At 30.0% G+C, this 19,355-nt stretch overlaps 1 protein-coding gene across 1 annotated transcript in view; it reads left to right on the top strand.

Annotated features, from left to right (window-relative positions):
• Positions 1 to 19,355, top strand: part of LOC143250353 (inositol 1,4,5-trisphosphate-gated calcium channel ITPR1-like) — a 178,377-nt gene that overhangs the window by 8,963 nt on the left and 150,059 nt on the right. Inside the window, 8 exon segments of the mRNA XM_076500799.1 lie at positions 4,851 to 4,966; positions 7,065 to 7,151; positions 9,537 to 9,695; positions 13,829 to 13,927; positions 14,799 to 14,882; positions 17,415 to 17,561; positions 17,714 to 17,974; positions 18,778 to 18,876. Of these exon segments, the coding sequence (XP_076356914.1) occupies positions 4,851 to 4,966; positions 7,065 to 7,151; positions 9,537 to 9,695; positions 13,829 to 13,927; positions 14,799 to 14,882; positions 17,415 to 17,561; positions 17,714 to 17,974; positions 18,778 to 18,876 (1,052 nt within the window).

Genomic DNA, 19,355 nt, shown 5'->3' with positions numbered 1-19,355 from the left:
AAAAGAGTTGGCAGTTGGTGGTGATGACTAGCTGCCTTCCCTCTAGCCTTACACTGTTAAATTCGGGATGGCTGGTGCAGATAGCCCTCAAGTAGCTTTGCACGAAGTTCAAAACAAACAAACAGTCTAACCATATTGATTGTGGCATGGAATTGGCCCTCTGTTCTATTCTTGGTGTGAATGTCATCAGTTGTGTGGTCTCATTTCTTTTGTATACACACTGTGCTCTGTATAACCTCTGGACACTTCATAATTAGGGTCTGTTGACTTTTATGTCATACAATGTTAAGTCTTGATTTAACCTTTGAAAATGCTTTGTGAATTACCCTCAAAATGTGGTTACCAAGCACTGTTCATTATCTTTATGGTCTTGTTTGTTATTGGATTGCTTTTGCAAATGAAAGAAGATTTACAAACAGGTTATTTGTTTCCTAGTTGAATCATGTTAATCATGTATGAATGTTGTATATGCATTTTGACAACTATGTCATATAGTCTTTTGTTTCAGATTGGTCTACAAAAGTCCAAAAGACATAATACTTCATACTTAATATTTGGTATTTAAAACTGTATCAACTTGCAAAAAGGATAGAATGTCCCATTCCTTATATCTATATTACAATTTTTCATAGCTGGTACAACATTGTCATGATCAAATTGTTAACATCACTTCCAGACTTATTTCATCAAATTTTCTATAATAGGATGAAACAATTCTCATAACTTCAGCAGAATTGATTGTCTCCAATAATCCTGTAGTTGGAAGTCTTAACTTGAAGTAACATAATATAGTCATTCTTAAGTTTGTGTATAATTTGTATATTTAGTCTCTTCCAAAGTACATGCATTCATAAAGAACTTGTACAGATCTCGGAGATGGTACCTATTTGTTGTTAAATGACTTGTCACTTTTTCACAGTCTCACAAGTGAATGTTTGTCATGCTTCAACAGTATTTTCAACTAATGACTGTATTATAGTTGTAAAATATATTCTTGGATAGTCTTGTGGTATCAGTAACTTATAATCTTCTTTCTATCACAACTTTCTGGAAAATTTCATTCACTTCATTACTATAAATCTACTTGTTTGGGGCATCCCCTATCGCTCGAGTTCGTTTACTAAATATAAACAGGTGTTTCACTTGTTTAAAGGTTATCTGAATACTGTTTATACATATGACATTTTGTGTTAAATACTTTAGTCATCACTTAACAGGGTTCAGTGAGGTATTAAAACAGTTGTTAGCTAATGAGCATTTAAAAGATGTCTCAGATGAGCTACTCTCTTACTGGTAATTAGGTAGTGAGAACTCGTTACAATATATATATTTTAATGATCACTGTACAGCATGCAAGATGTAATGAATATTTGCTAGCTAGAGTTAGTAACTGATAAATAGGCAGTGTTTAACACATACTTAGCTGGTAATGATTAGTATTAGTTTTAAAACTAGTTACAACAATAAAAAGTATTTTAGAAAAAGTGGGTGATTGACAATTAAGAAATTATTACAGTAAGGTAACTTAGACACCAATCTGTTAAAAATATGTGATTTTTAAAAGTGCCATCAAAATGTAGCAATGCATATAAATTTAATATGCATTTGTTATACTAAAACATGATTTATTTTGTTCATTTTCACAACTGGCTCTTACATACTCAGACAGTACTGGTTGATATATATTGTAGATACAGCATAATATGGCAGTTTATTACTATTGTCATCATATCCTATGGATTTAGTGGATTTTTGAGTCACCATAGTTACCTTTTTTGGCCATAATGCACGTAATCCTTTTAGTTATTGGCTGGAATACTAACATGCACTGTAGTTAGCATAAAGGGAATTGTAAGGTTTCCTTGCTTGTCATTGTGTATCAATTTGCTCAGCACACCACTTACAAGTGAATGGAGGCTTGTTCAGTAGTTGGTATAAGCCACATGCAATATAATGATGCACTTGTGAAGTTCTAATATACATGTACAAGGTTCTCTTAATAAGTAAAAAAAAAACAAGGATATATGTAGGTCATGCATATCTTTCTTTTTTTTCATAAAACAAGCGATCTGTTATAATGCTACAGTTTTTACATAAATTAAAAGTATGTAGGTGCACTGTACAAATAATATTTTGTAAGCATGCATATATCAATTATAATGATGTGTAGGTATGCTTAATAATAAACAAATACATGTAGTAATCCCAACTTGGTTTCATATGAGTTGTATTTTCTAAACAGCTATAGAATTATTTTTATATGATGCTATGTATTGCATATTTTAAGCTTTTGATTTTTGTTTTCTACCAAGAAGAAAATTCTCTTTTTGAAATAATATACATGTAATTAAAACATACACTTAACAAGACTTATTATCAGTGTTTCTATGCATTGTGGCATAACTTATCGTATTTCCTCTTTGATAAGTCTTGTGTTAATGTTTTGTATGTATATGCATGTTTCATAGTTATCACGTGGTGTATATTCAAGTTCAGAAGGGTTTTTTAAAAATCTAAACAGTTTTTACTAAATCATAAGTTTCTTTAATATTAAATAAGAAAAAATAGAATATTTACCCCTACCATTTTTTTTTTTTTTTTGATAATGTAAAATTTTAAACAATAAGTTTTTCATTTTGTTACAGTAGTTAATGAAGTTTTACTCCAATGCTATTAATTGTTACATATTCACAATAGTATGAACATTTTATTATTATACTATTAGCTTGACTTTGTAGGAACTCATTGAATTATGGTGTTGGGTTAAATTACACTGTAGAATTAGTTGATGAACTGCCCTTAAACATTCTGTTAGTTTATTAATTGTTTTGATAATGGTTTTTTAATTATAGCAACACTAATTTTCTTGGATTCTTGTCATTCAAACAAAAATGTACAGGGTGGCCTGTAAGTCCCTACCCATCCATATATCTTGTGTATCTGTGTGCTGTCCCTCATTCTCGTTGCATAATATTATGCAACGTCATGTTCTGTTCAAGTTCAAGTGTAAATGGGCTTACATCGGCCATATTTCTCTGAAAAAATGAGAAAAATTTATAATACATATAATGAATATAACATAACATACAGATGGGTAGGGACTTACGGGCCACCCTGTATATGTGAAAAAAACATTAAGGGTATATTCACTCATGGTATTGTGCTAATTTTTTAGCCTCATTCCTTGATTGGTTATTTTTTAAACAACTGCCTTTCTTTACCTTAAGTTGGTTCATGAAGTCTTATAATGAACTCAGTTTGTTTGATATCAGGCAGGTGGTAGCACTGTCTATGTGTAGAGATGGCTTGGATTGTTCAATTAAATGGTATTTTGAATATTTTTGTAATAGTTCATCAGGACATTACTATACAGTGTCTCCACTTGTAACAATAAGTATACAATGACTGAGTCTCAAATTTTAGGAATGTTTATAAATATCAAAGCAAAAAGTTTGAATTTCTTGTTCTTTTTTGTCGGATGCGAACTCAAAAACCAAGACAGTGATGTCAACCAATTTCACTAAGGTGAACTGGTTTCAAATGGAATATCTGGTTTTAAAAACAAATTATAATTCTAATGTAAACATTTACTCCTTGGATTTGCTTTTTTTTTTTTATCAAAATCTGGTGTTCCTTTAAAAGCTTAAGTACAAGGTCAAACAGGAATTACCAGACAAACAATAAATATTACAGTTGGATCCTCATTGTAATAATAATTTATTATTACTTAGTTATAAATACAACCTTCCTATGTTTATTGAAATACTGTATTAAAAGAAAAATAATTTAAGTAAAAAACTTAAAAACAAAATAATGTAGGATGGCTAATATCAATTTTTCAAAAACAATGCACAATGTGAACAATATAGTGGGGGCATACTTAAGTCGGATATGTATTTAAGTTCAATTAAGTACAAAACAATATATCACTGTGTCAAATGAAACAGCCTTGTTAATTTTAAGTGTATTAAACTTCTGTATCAAGAATTTTTCAAGGTAAGTAACTTAAAGGAGTGTATCTTGAGTGTATTGATATTTGAAATGTGTACTAGCAGTTCTTGTAGTCTCTAACTTTTACTGATGAAACTCCAACCCTAACCAGCAATTTTCTATTTTGCTAATGCTAATTTCAAACGCTAGTATGAACTTCTTATAACAAAAAAAAAAACAACAAACATCATTGTTTTGATTCACCTATGGATACAAACAATAAAACACTAGACTTTCTCTATATTAACTTCCACTGGTTTTGTGACATCAAAGGTCACTCTTCAGGAAATAGTTTTACTGAGAATCTGTAACAAGGAAACAAACAAATAGTGCTCTTCAAGTAAACATAAATAATCCAAATTAAATATGCATGCTTTCCAAGTGTACAACTGTACTATACAATCCATGCATAAATTAAGTACATTTTAATGTTCAAAACTTAGCTTGGTCAGTATACATTGTTTTTAAAAATCTTATTATAATTTTCTTTATTATAATAGAAATGCAATTTTTTTTATCCTATAATTTTGGACTTTTACTTAATTTAACTTTTCTGAAAGTCTTAATTGTTTTCATGGTTTTGTAATTCCCATTGAATGTACTGTTATATGTATTAATAATTAACATGTATGTAACTAATTGTCAGTAATTAAGGATAGGGTTTGTTTTTAACATATGTAGTTTCTGATAAAACCAGGACATAATGAAAAACATGGCAGTTCTTTAAAAAAAAAACTCATTATGCTTGTTGTTTTTAACCATTAAATGAATTTCAAAAGGAAACATTATTAATTAATCCTTATCTTTATTATTACTGTTTCAGTTGCCTCTGTTTATTTTTTGGTAATTTTTGTTTTCAGATTGTTTGTTTAAAATGTGTCCAATGAACCGTTATTCAGCTCAGAAGCAATTCTGGAAAGCAGCCAAACAAAGCAGCCCTTCCTCTACTGATGCTGTCTTACTGAAAAAACTACATGTATGTCAGTCATTTCCATATTTAGTGTTGGATAACCATCTGTTGTGTTTTAACCCAGAAATAGGAAAACATATAAAATTCTATCTTTTGCACCATTAGTAAATACACAATTATTTAGTATTATTAGAGGTACTTATACTTGTCTCTCTTCAAGTTTTATATTTTAAAAAAACATTATCTTTTGTATATATAAAAAAAAAACTGGATTGCACTGATTATAAGTTTGTGATCAGAGAATGTTAGCTTATGGATTTAATAAGTTTAAGAAAGCTGTTGTTTTGAGTTATATGTTTGTTTTCTTTACTTAGAAATTGGGTGCCAGTCTTTACTTAGAGAGGAACATCAAATTTATGATATATTTATCTTTCTTTTAAGTGTGACATATGATGGAAAACTGTTTATTTGACAGTGATTTGTTAGTACTAGTATTTATACGTAGCCAAACTTACAGCCCTGTGAGATATGTGTATATTTCTGCATTTTCCAAATACCTTACAGGTATGGTGTATTTAGATAACAAGTGCTGCTCAGTAGACCTAGTTCTGCACAATTGTTTAACAAAACAATTATCACGATACAAATAATATAGGTTCGCATACTTCTTATTTTACCTTATAAAACTGTACATATTCTAAAACTCCAATAGCTGGAGTTTAACGTGTATGTGATTAAGGTAAATGGTAAAGCTTTATGTTCAGAAAGTGCACTTTATGGGAAAAGTGACTGTGTGGATGTGTATATATACAGGATGGCCCGTAAGTCCCTACCCATCCATATATCTTATGTATCCAGTGTATCTGTGTGTTGTCCCTCATTCTTGCTGCATAATATTATGCAATGCCATGTTCTGTGAGACATTTTCCTCAACATAGCAAGGGTTATTGTTCTAAATGTCGTGGTAACAGCTGCCTTCAACTCATCATTAGTATTATAACGTTGTTTAGACACAATGTGGATGGGTAGGGACTTACCCGCCACCCTGTAGAGAAGTGTTGTCATTTCAAATTTTAGTTTACATTGTCTAAAATATGAATCCTTTAATTGTTTTCTTAATGTTTCTACTTTATGTAGAATAGAAGAAAGATAATAAAGACAGTGTCAATATTTCAAATATTTTTTTCTAGGTGTCTTCTTTAATAAATTATTTAAACTTATATGAAGTTTAATGATTTCAAAAATGTTGTTGACTGGTTAATGTGCTGGATTATGTAGCTGAGGATCCTTGGTTTGTATCCCAGTACAAGCAAAAAAACATTCTTCAAAGTCTTCACTTTGTAGCCATGTGTACATTATTAGAGTGACGGTCACATGTCACTAGGGCTACTGCTGATAGACAAATAGAGTTGACAGTAGATGATGTAGTCTGTCACTTCAAAATTATGGATGGCTAGCTCAAAATAGCCTTTACATAGCTTCATGTGAAATTTGAGACACAAAATAAAAACTTACTAGTTACCTCCAAAGGCTACCGAGCACATAGAAGTAAAGACAGTACTGAGTGTAGTTTACAGAAAAAGGTTTTTTGAATAACTAGGTAATATTCTTACTACTAGTTTCTAGTTTTTTTTTAATTTTAACTAAAATGTTTTTCACAGGAAAGAAAACTGGAGTATTTTTCTTAAATAAAAGTATGAATTGATTAGAAAACTTACCGATCCACTGTTGTGCAACTTTATACTCACTTGGTTACAAATTGATTAGAAAACTTACTGGTCTACTTTTGTGCAACTTCATACTCAGTTGGTTACTAATTGATTAGAAAACTTACTGATCCACTGTTGTGCAACTTTATACTCACCTGTTTACTAATTGATTAGAAAACATACTTGTCCACTTTTGTGCAACTTTATACTCACCTGTTTACTAATTGATTAGAAAACTTACTAGTCCACTTTTGTGCAACTTTATACTCACCTGTTTACTAATTGATTAGAAAACATACTAGTCCACTTTTGTGCAACTTTATACTCACCTGGTTATAATGCACTTAGAAGATTATTTTAGCAACTTCAACAGATTAAAATTTTTTATAGTTTTATCACTATTTCTTTAACTTGCTTGAACATACCTGATGTAGTTTTTTGTTTTTAACTTAAAGCATGCTGCAGAACTGGAGAAGAAACAGAATGATTCAGAAAACAAGAAGCTTATTGGAACTGTGATCCAATATGGTGGAGTTATTCAGGTTTCTAACTTATTTCATACATTTAACACTCCTATGAAAAGTGGGGCCTAATAGGCTCCAGAGCAACTTGAAAGGTTATTAATATTAGGCTAATAATTTTGTATTTAAATGAAATTTAAATGATATTTAATGAAATGAAATCAAATGAAATGGCAATTTCATTTAAATTAAAATTTATTAGCCTAATATTAATAACCTTCCAAGTTGCTCTGGGGCTATTAGAATTTTTCTAGGAGTGTTAAATAATTTTATTCTTATCAGTGAAGTAAGTTTCATTGGTATGATTTTATTTTAGAAATTATATCTGTGACAATTAGATCTCATTCTGTTCACATGTAACAATTTTTGTTTTAATTGACCACTGTACAAGCAAAATAGCATAAATATTAATGTTTTTCATACTAAATCATGTTTATTAATTATTTCCTACAGTAGGTCAATAATAAATTAACAAGACTTACAATGTTAAAATTTGCAGTTTTGTTACCTATGGTGAATAGAGTGCATACAGTCCATTACATGACTTTTTCTTGAAACAAACACACAAACTCATGGTGATACTTGGAAGGCAAAATCAAGCTCAATGATAAATAGAGACTATTTGGTAGCAAGTTTTTGTTTTTTTCATAGTAAATAAACGCAAGTTATTTTTGTGAGATTTGATATAGTAAGCTTGCGTTTATTATGTATATATGGTATAGCAAGCTTGCAGAAAAATGATCAGTTTTCACAAAATAAAATAAACAAAGTGTCTGAATGAAGTGTAATGTATTAACTTGAAACCAGCAATCATGCCATGTAAAAAATGTTGAATACTTAAACATTATAAACATGCAGGCTGTAAGTAGTTTAGCCTGCATATCAACCACCTGAGTTTTCTTTTAGATGAAATGTGAGTTTCTAAAAATACACACAGCACTATGCATAAATAAGATATCATTCTATCATCGTCATGTGGTTTAAATTAAAAACATGCTAGGTTACTTTTAACGTAGGTGTTTTCAAACTTCATCACATCTTAATGAAAAACAAATGTACATAAAGCAGATTCACAATTTATATATATAGTATTTTGTGTGACTACCTGCAGCTGAAATCGTGTAAGTGGGAATTTAAGAAATTTCCAGAGTTTTTCTTTGTTGTTTGAGACAGTTTCCCTCAAACGCTGAGGTCTGGTCTTGTGAGATTAATGTCCTATTCAGTTCAGTTTATGTTCAAGCTGGTTACCATTTTGTAAAATGAAAATTATTTCACTGAATGTCATCTAGAAGAAAGAGCACAGTGAATACATGTTTGCTTACATTGGGTAGAATCCAGGAATTCATTAGTATGGTACAGATGACAGAAGTGAGTTAACTATATCTAGCAGTGTATGTGTTCTATCAAAACTGAAACAGTCAGCCTGACAAAGTGTGTGTGTCCCATAGCAACTTTAGAAATGCACTGGAACATTCATTTTGAGAATAAATTTCAAAAAGAGATCCAAACCTTGAATACTTTACAGTACGTGATTGTTCTTCAGGAAGGTGGTCAGTTACTTGAAAATGTTCATTCTGGGTCTTTTTCAAATGCATTGCACCTTGTGTGTGTGTGTGTGATCTTATATGCTAACACTTATCACAACTGATATTTTCTGATGAAGACAAAAGGCAGAAGACTTTGGAAATGTCATCCTCTACACAAAAGGTAGTTGCTGTCCATTCTACAAAGTTTCAACGTAAACCTTATCTTTAGTGCTCATCCAAAAAAGAAAAAAAATTGTGTCTCTAGTAATGAAAATAACACACACTAATAAAAATGTACTGTTAAAATAGCTCTAGTTCATATTCTATCATGTAAAATTTAATAGCACATTTGATACTAATAATTGTTTTTGGACAGTAATAAATGTTAATAATAGATTATAATAGCTTTAACAATGTTGAAAAAGAGATATCAAACTGCCATTTTCACTGGCAATTTAAAGAGAAAAATTTATTAATGCTCAAATGCCTAGTAATTGGTTATGTAAGTGTAATAAATTTCAGAGTTGTTAATTTGTTTTAAAATGGTATTAAAAGGGTATAGAATAAAAGGAAATTATCTTGCAAAAAATGGCCACATTTATTCTTCAGTATCAAACTGCTTTTAATGAAGTAATAGATTTTCTATAAAACATTTTAGTAAAATTAAAACTCTCTCTGAAGTAACAGCAGTAAAACATAGTTTGAAATATCTATATTTAAATTATTAGCTAGTTTCTTATTATAATTTATAAAGGTAAATATTTTTTTTATCAACAATGGATTCCATGAAAGGTATTGTGAACTTAAACTTAGGTTTCAGTTTTGGTGGTTACTTTTCAAAAACTTAGTGTATATAATTATTTTAATTTGTTTATCGTAGCTTCTACATATTAAGAGCAACAAATACTTGACTGTTAATAAACGACTTCCTGCACTGCTGGAGAAAAATGCCATGCGTGTGTACCTGGATTCAGCTGGAGATGAAGGATCATGGTTTTATATTGTGCCTTTCTACAAATTACGTACTACAGGTGATAATGTAGGTGTTTTTATTTTCTTTTTTTTACAGTCACACACACGCAAAAGAATAAAATACAGAATGTTCTGCTAGAATATACTTCACAAAAAGTAGCCTTAAATCATAAAAACAATATTCAAGAAAGGTAACATTCCATTTCAGTAAATTTTGACATAGTTGCACATTTCAAGGTAATTAGTGAAATTTTTTTTATGAGTGTTGAATATTTTTTAACAAAACATCAATGTGAGCCGTAAAGACCGATTTTCTTACTGTTATTATGCTATTACTTTTTGAAACCATTTTTATTATACAAAATTATATAAATGTGTAATACTTCAGTTATAGTACTCTCATGTTTTAAACCGTTCAGAATAGGTACCCCTTTAAACATCTGCAAAAGTCCTCATGTTACATTCAATATTTAATTAACCTCCTTTACTGTTAATTTACATAATTAAATTAAGTGTATTTTATGATTTGAAGTTTTAAGTCTTTCATTTCAAAAGAAACTTCTAAAAACAACTGAAACATCAGATGACATGTAGCCAACAAGATATGAAAATTCCCTACTTTATCACTCCATATCTTCAGTTATCCTATGGTCATTGTGTAGGATGTATGTCTAGACTAAAATGCTTATGTAACCTTTTGACTTGTACATTTCAAAGTTCTTTGAATCAAGTAAACAATTTTGTCAATCTCTGTCAAGTGCCACACCCCCTCACAGATTTGTTTGAGGTTTATAGCCTAAATGTTGAGTTACATAGGCATTTATATAGTCATTAGAAAGAGCTCATTTTACACTAACAACAATTATTTTGAAATTGGCATGCAGTTGTTACAGGTACACATAATTAACTGTAGTATTATTGGCTGCTTGATGAACTATAGTACTTACAGTTGTTTTGTACCTAAGTACGTTATAGTAAGAGATACAGTTAAGATTGTATTTAGGTTTAACTTTTATACTCTGGTTGATAATGTATGAGTTATAATTACACTTTTTCAATTTTCTAATTTTAATTATTGTATTGTACGTTGATAAGTTATTTAGAAACAAATGAAGTGTAAACAGTTGCTTGAAAACTTATTTATTTAAGTGATTCTAGAAGTTATGTAAATGAAATACAGAACTATAAATGAATAAAAGTATTTTTGTACTTAAAATTGTTTTGTACTTGAACAATTTTAACAGGTTGAATGCAAATAACTACTGTGGATACGTAACACTTGTATGAGAAGGACATAGTTAAAATAAGTCATTCTCTATCTACAAGATATATATAAACTATAAGAAAATCTTATGAGATTTTGAGAAATGTTTTATTCCATGAACGTCTTTCTTTGGTTTAATTGATGCAAAATACAACAGCTCGTGGGGAAAAGGTTAACCCTTTCCATGCAGGTGAACATTTTTCAACTGTTGAGTGCACACCTGCACATCAGATTTCAAAACTGGAGAAAAATGAAACAACAATAACTGTATTTCATCAATTATTTTTGTCTGTTCTTTCATCCCTAGAAAATGTAATTGTGAATATTTTGTTTTTCACACGAGTTCTTCCCTTCTCTGAATTTTATAAGTACAGTCTCTCAATTCCAACTCTCATATTACCTTACAACAAATGATTGAATCATTATTAATGAAATTCAGCTTTCGAAATAGGTATTGGCAAATTTTAAATGTCGTTTGACGGAACAACTTACATGAACTGTTTGTATCTATGTTGAGTGACTGAGTTGGTGTGAATATTACTTTGTGGTTTTATGGGATAATAACTAGTTCAAACAGAAAACAACTGTAGTAGGAATTTACAAAGATTTGAAAAACTCTCAGATCTGAGTTGTTTTTTTAAATTTCATTAGATATTCTTTGAATTTTTGAAAATTTTAGTTACATTTGTTTGAAAGCTATGGAAATTTTCTTCTATGAAAAGATATCAAATAAGCCTAATTAGACTTACAAAGTATGGTAGGTAACAGTGAAATATACCAGTATCTCATATGTGACCCAACTCCTTATTGACTACTATTGTTAAATTGTCAAAGGCTATGTTGTTACACTTACTGATTCCCATTTAAATTTTATTGAACTAATATTTTATTAAATTGAATTATATACTGTTCAAGTTTTTGCAACATGTGTACAAGTTAATTTCTTAATTTAAAAGTAAGTATTAAACACACCTGAACATTAATTTTTGTATGTCACATGGAATGGAATACTAGTTTAAACTATATGATCATGATGTCCAAATAAAAATCTCTAGTTTAATATAAATTAGGAACTCAAACTAACAACATTAAAAAGCTTAAATATAAAATAAAAATCTCGTATTTTTTCTATATGCTGAGGTATTTTTCATGTTCTGTAATACATGGATATGCTAGCTTATGTACTTCTTTTTGTTGTATTAATAACCAGTTCAGAATGTCCCTCTAGTGGGTTTCTCATCCATTTTTAAATATTATGACATCAGCTTGTTTTTCTTTCAATCCAAGATTTCAAGCTGGTAATTTGAGTCTTTAGTTGGCACAGAATTTTATATTTTAGACCAAAATAAAGCTTAGTTACAAAGTTGGATAAATTACTGTGGAGTTATATGGTATTGATGTAGTAATTTATGATATTTGATTATCTCAAATGTACTTATAAAACTTTAAAAAATATATTTAGTTTTATGTTCTCCAGGTATGAAATTTGATAGACTGAGCAACCTATGGCAAGTAGCAAACAAGTACAAAGCTCAAATAGAAGAGATGATAGTTTACTATAGTTGCTTCTTTTACTGTGCTGTGCTTTAAGAAAAATAAATTTAATAACTTACTTGTAAATAGTAATAATATATATTTTCATATACATACACATGTTATAAATGAAATGTGACTATGTTTTACACTAGAAGAAATTCAAGCAGATAAATTGGTAAAGGCCAGTTTTATATTCTTGGTACAGTAACATGAGTACACGTGTGCCAGGTCAATGCAATTTCTGTTGTGTTAGCCAAGCATGACTGGAAAGTCAATATAATAAAAATAATGTATATGTATGATGTTATGAGATTTAAGCTGTTAAAACCAAACATTTATATTTTTGTGTCATAATCCGTAGTCATTTTACTGTGAAAAAAGCATAATTTATTTCCCAATTTTTCTTATGGTTGTTACAACGTCTGACAAATTTATGGACCACATACAGTAAGGTAAAGAAAATAACAGACAAAATATAAAGAGTTAAAGATTACACAACTAGTATTTGAAATTTTTTGGACAAAGAATTATTTTTAATCATGACATAAAAATAACTTTACACTCAAAAGTAATGAAACACATTCCTCTTACAAACAAATCTTTTGTAAAAACACTTCAAAAATATGATTTTTTTTGTGTACAGAAGGATTGGAAACTTTACTGAAAGTCAACTAAATTTTATGAAGATACACATACTGCATCAAAAGTTATGCCATAAATATTTAACTTGTACATATTATACTGAGCCCTTGCAGAGTGAATATTAATTTATGGTTTTGTGGAGTGATAAGAATGTCTAACTCAAACAGAGAAGAACAGTGGAATGTAGTTGGATTTTACAAAAACTTAACAAATTGCAAATCTGAGTTGTTGTTTTTCTGAATTTAATTAGATGTTCTTTGTGTGTTTGAAAATGTATTTGTAATTAAATTAAATTTGCTTGAAAGCTATGGAAATTTTCTTCTGTGAAGAGATATCAGATAAGCCTAATTAGGCTTAGCAAGTATTATAGGTGACAATAAAATATTCCAGTGACTTAACTTCTTATTCTGTATTGTTGAATTTACTGTTTTCAAATAACACACACAAATAAAAAACTGTTTTATGAAAATTAAAGTGTAATTAAGAATATTGTTTGTAAAAGTAGTTTCATAGTCTGACCTGCTGCCATTGTTGAGAAGTTGGGTTATAGGTCACTGATAAATTATAACTTCTGCATTTTTTTTTTGATGATTTATAGCCAAAGGTGATGGCTACATTGATCAGTTCACTAGGAAGTTTTGTAAAAATAGCTTTCAAAATGTAGATTTTCGTTTTAGTCTTGCTTCATTTTTGTAATTTCATATATATATTAATGATGTAGGAGTCGAGTTTTTAAAGTAATGTAACACTGTTTTCAGGTTGTTGTGGGTGATAAAGTGGTACTTACACCAGTCAATGCAGGACAGCCACTACATGCTAGTGGCCATGAACTACCTGACAATCCTGGTTGTAAGGAGGTGGGTTTATTTATGTAGCCATGTGTTTGTAAAATAGAAAATACTTGACTGTTCCTTACAGTTTTGATATTTTGCTTACTATCTGCAAATAATTTCAGGTTTAAAAGTACTTGTGTACTAATTATAAATCCCTCAAAAGGGATGAATGGATGTCTAAAGTTTCCTTCAAAAATAATGAACACTTATTTTTACAACTTGAAAAATTAACATTGGTTATTTCATTTTTCATGGCATGATTTATACAATTGTAAACACAGCAGGAGTTAAATACATTATTTAATTCAGTTTAAACAAATTAAGAAATTAAATTATTTCATATTTGTATCATTTTAAAATAAAAATATCATTTCATACCAAAATTACATATACTCATATATTAGCTCATTGAGTGTCTCTTGAGGGTTTAAGAATGTATTCTAAAGCCAGTTGGTATGGGCATTATGATTTTAATTAAAGTGCAAAACAGTGTTTTGTGACCCCCTTAGGTCAAAACATAATATCAAAACATTGTCTGTACTTTAAAGTTTTAATGCTATAGCCTTACATGTAAATTAAAAAGTTAAAGTATTTAGCATTTTCCAATAGATATGATGTAACTCTGAGAGAATATATTCAAAATTTGTCACAAACCTAGTGTGACAATCATTGTTGGCTGTCTTATTTATTCAGTTTACGAAGGAAAACAAACTTAAAATGTCACAGGATATTTCAAAATTCAAATATTTATGTTTATATGTACAGTATGTAAATAAATAATTGCAAATTACTGTTTTATGCAGTCATTCTGTATTAAAGTTTTCAGTTTTACTTTTAAAATGTAGTAGTTTTCTCCTGTCATTAACTGATCTTGTACTTTTAATTTGACCTGCAGGTGAATGCAGTTAATTCCAACACAAGCTGGAAAATCTCTCTGTTCCTAGAGTACAAGGAGAACATGGATGATGTTTTGAAAGGGGTGAGAAAAGTGTACTCTTATGATAAACTGTAAATATTTAAGTGAAGTGTAAAATTTGCTTTCTCAAGTAACAAACATGAAAAAAAAACAATTTGAAGTAAAGTTGTATTTTTACTTGTACTATATCCATCCTGCTGTGTAGAACTTAAGGTAGGCTTGATTTCACATGTTGGAATAAAAAGAAGATATTTGTATTATTATGAAGGTTTTATTTAAAGTATTTCTAGTGAATAACAAAAGTGATAATATTAAATAGGCTTCACCTCATCTGAGTTTATAACTAATTACTTTGTCCTGATCTCACTAGCATTGATCAGACTTTTACATTATAGATCAAGTCTCTTTATTCTTAATTTCCATAGAAGAACAGAGGATAATTATACATTTTCACTGGACTGTGTTTAAATGCTTCCTGGACTTGTTGGCCTGGATCCTTTAAGTTCTGTGGAGACTTAGAAGCTGATGCTTTATGAACTTGTTGCGATTTCTTTTTGTTAATGTCTTGTGAAATGTGTTAATTTTCATAAGTCACATTTGTGTGCATCCATAATGTTCTAAAGGATTTTAATGTTTTTCTGGTTTAAACAGACATAATCACAGGAGTTGGACAGATTTAAAAAAAAATATTAAGTTTTGTGATTATTTTAAAACATGTTTTGTTTTTGGTATAAAATGCCATTGAAGTTTCACAAGAGCATGTTAGAAACTTCTTACATTAAGGTAATGTTTAATATTCATGTCATTTAGTACTGTATTATAGTCCTTCAGAAAATTGTTAGATATGCCAGTTGTTAAGCTGTTTATTCTTTTAATTCTCTTTGTTTGGTTTGTTTTGAATTTTGTGCAAAGCTACATGAGGGCTATCTGAACTAGCTGTACCTGATTTAGCAGCTAGTCATCACCAGCCACTGCCAACTCTTGGGCTACTCTTTTACCAATGAATAGTGGGATTGACCATCACATTATAATGCCCCCACGGCTGAAAGGGCAAGCATGTTTGGTGTGATAGGGATTTGAACCAGTTACCCTCAGATTACAAGTCGAGTGCCTTAACCACCTGACCGTGCCAGGCTTACTGAAACAGCACTTCAATCAGTTCTTACTTGGTTTTGAGAAACCAGTTTATTAATATGATGTGGCAGTATCAATGTAATACAGGAAGTGTTGAATGTATAGCATTAAAATGAGCAAAGAAAAATAAAAGTAGATGTAAGATGTGTGTGTTACTTCATCTCAGTGTAAGATGTGTGTGTTACTTCATCTCAGTGTAATGTGTGTGTATTACTTCATCTCAGATGTAAGATGTGTGTATTACTTCATCTCAGATGTAAGATGTGTGTATTACTTCATCTCAGATGTAAGATGTGTGTATTACTTCATCTGAGATGTAAGATGTGTGTATTACTTCATCTCAGATGTAATATGTGTGTATTACTTCATCTCAGATGTAAGATGTGTGTATTACTTCATCTCAGATGTAAGATGTGTGTATTACTTCATCTCAGATGTAAGATGTGTGTATTACTTCATCTCAGATGTAAGATGTGTGTATTACTTCATCTCTGTGTAAGATGTGTGTATTACTTCATCTCATCTTCCAATATGAAGAATAATGTGTTTTATAGTTAGTCTGTGATGAATTTAAAATGTAGGTTAGACAACACAAGGATGACATGCTGTACTACGTGTAGTTGTTTTGAGGTAAAAACATCATCGCAGCAGATTCTTCAAACAGTGGGACAAAATCAGTAAGCTCTTAAAACAAAATGAATTTCTGGTGTTTGAGTCCTCATTAAACAATAGTTGAAGCCTTCAAAAGTTCTTGAGAAGTCCTTGAATTTTATGCTCTTTATTGTGTGTAAGAACCCTAAAGCACTGATAATGGACACAAATATAGTTATATAAGGTAAATGAGTGGTACGTCTGACGTTGTGAATGGTAAAAATGAGGTTTTGATACCCATGTTTGGCAGAGCACATGCAGCCTATCATGTAAACAAAAAATCTAATGTAGCAAATAATTATTATTTTTATTGTGAACTAAACTAATCCTATGGATAGTGTACTTAGAAAACAGTGAAGTTTAATACTGTAGTTTTCTTCTCATCCATACTGTTTCTTTGTAAGGTTGTTATTTTTAACAGGTCACAATGAGTTTTTAGCTTCAGAAAATGCAAGAATTATACATATCTTTTAATAAACACAATTGTTTTTCTTCATATGGAAAGCAATTTTTATGTTTTTGCTTTATATCTGTGTTTCAGTTTTGCTATCTTTTAGGACAAACCTTGATATATTGTTATTGTCAGGTTGATTTTGAAAGTAAAATAAATATACCCATTTGTACACATCTCAAAAACACTACTACTCACATTACCTTTTGACTGTTAAAGATATGACTCTACAAATAAATAACTTGTGTTGGACCAGATACATGAAGTTGAAGTTGAGATGGAATATTAAAGCTATATATAGTTCAAAAGTTAATATTCTGATATTGTTCCATATTTTACTTTTAAATTATAAATACTAGGGAGAGGTGGTAAGATTGTTCCATGCAGAACAAGAAAAGTTTCTAACTATGGATGAATACAAGAAAAAGCAATTTGTCTTCTTGAGATCTACAGGCCGAGCCACTGCCACAGCTGCCACCAGTTCAAAGGCATTGTGGGAAGTTGAGGTATGTGACTTAGTGTGTTTCTTGACTTATCTTTGACAGGGGATTGGTAAATCTTTTCTGATTTAAGATATTTGATACTCCCTTCCTTTATGTTCAACCTTATAATAGTATTAGCAAGTTGTTGTCAACAGTTCTATTTTCTTGAACTACAGGTAGTTCACCATGATCCATGTAGAGGAGGTGCTGGTCATTGGAACAGCCTCTTCAGATTTAAACACCTAGCAAGTGGTCACTATCTGGCAGCTGAAGTAGATGATGATCCTATGACAGACCCAATGAGATCTAAGCTCCGAGGTCCACCTGGAAACCAGGTGTTCTGCCTAGTGGCTGTTCCGTTATCTAATGATATTGCTTCAATTTTTGAGCTTGATGCTACAACCCTCAATAGAGGGGATGATCTTGTACCTCAGTAAGTGTCTCCTTTTATTCATGTTGTAACTAACACCAATTAAAAGTTATAAATATTTAATAAATAATTATTATTATTGACAATAAAGACGTCTCTTGTTTTGGAAAGTGTAATGCTTCTATTTTAGTTTTCTATAAAAATTAGGGTGCATTGACCATTTATCTTTCTTGTAATTCAGCATTTTATAATGTATTATCTGCAAGAGAACATCAAGTGTCTTTTCTTAATCAATTGGCATTTGCTTTAGATTGACAAGTCTCTTCAGATGCATTTATACAGTTAGATTGTAAGCCTTTTATTATTGTATTGGGAGGTAAAGGTACACTGATAACATGTTATTTGCTGAATGTAAATTGTTTTAAACATACAGCAGAAAACCTAAAATAAAGTAACTCATAAGCTCAGTATTGAAACTATTGTTTTAAGTCTATTAACATGCCAAATTAATGATTGTATTCAATGCTATTTTTAAGTAATTGACTTGCATTTTGTATTTTCTATTTTAAAGAAAGCCACCTGTAGTTTATAACAAATACACAACATAATTTGATTATGTACATGACTTGGAAGAACATTACAGTTTATAAGTTCAGTTGTTTGGCCTATTGTACAAGATCAAACAGTTCTACACTTTAACCTTTAATTCTTTTAAATGTTGTTCAACCATCTTGTATACACTACAGTTAATGTTGTTGTACTTTTCTTGAAAATAATTAACCTTTATGTTAAAGTATTGACTAGTGTATATTTTGTATTAAGTAATATTTGAATATTTCTCTCTGTTGATGGTATTTTCCTTCCTGTCAGGTCTTCCTAACGCTCGTCTTCCACTTATGCACCAACACATGGGTACATAGCACTACCATTCCTATTGATAAAGAAGAAGAAAAACCAATGATGTGGAAGGTAAGAAAGAGTTAACTCTCTCAACACAGGCTTGGTCCATGGGACCGACCTTGTAACCATTTGTACTTGTTATAGTTTACATACTACTAACTTTTAATATATTGTTTTTTCACAAAATTTGCTAGACTTTTGGAAAATGTTTCAAGTTTTTTGCACATGAAAAATCAGATTTTTAATGAAGTGTTTTTATTAATATTTGTTTCTGAAATTGGTGCTTCTTTTTTAACTAATACAAATGTAAAGTGATTTTCATTTTAAGATCTAAAAATAATTTTCTTTGTGGCAAAAATCTCGTATTTCATGTGTGTAACCTCTAGAACGTCTTAAATTATACAACTTTTTATTCAGGAAATCTTTATATTTTATCTGTTATTACATTTATTACTTGATTCTTCAGCCTTTAAAAAACTCAAATATAATAGAAAGGAAAATTATAGAATCCCAAATATAATGAGCAGCTGTGTCCTTTTTTCTTCATT

Source organism: Tachypleus tridentatus, chromosome 5 (assembly GCF_004210375.1).
Source record: "Tachypleus tridentatus isolate NWPU-2018 chromosome 5, ASM421037v1, whole genome shotgun sequence".
Taxonomy (NCBI): domain Eukaryota; kingdom Metazoa; phylum Arthropoda; class Merostomata; order Xiphosura; family Limulidae; genus Tachypleus; species Tachypleus tridentatus.
The sequence above is the reverse complement of the archived record's forward strand: the minus strand, read 5'-3'. Positions and strand labels throughout refer to the sequence as shown.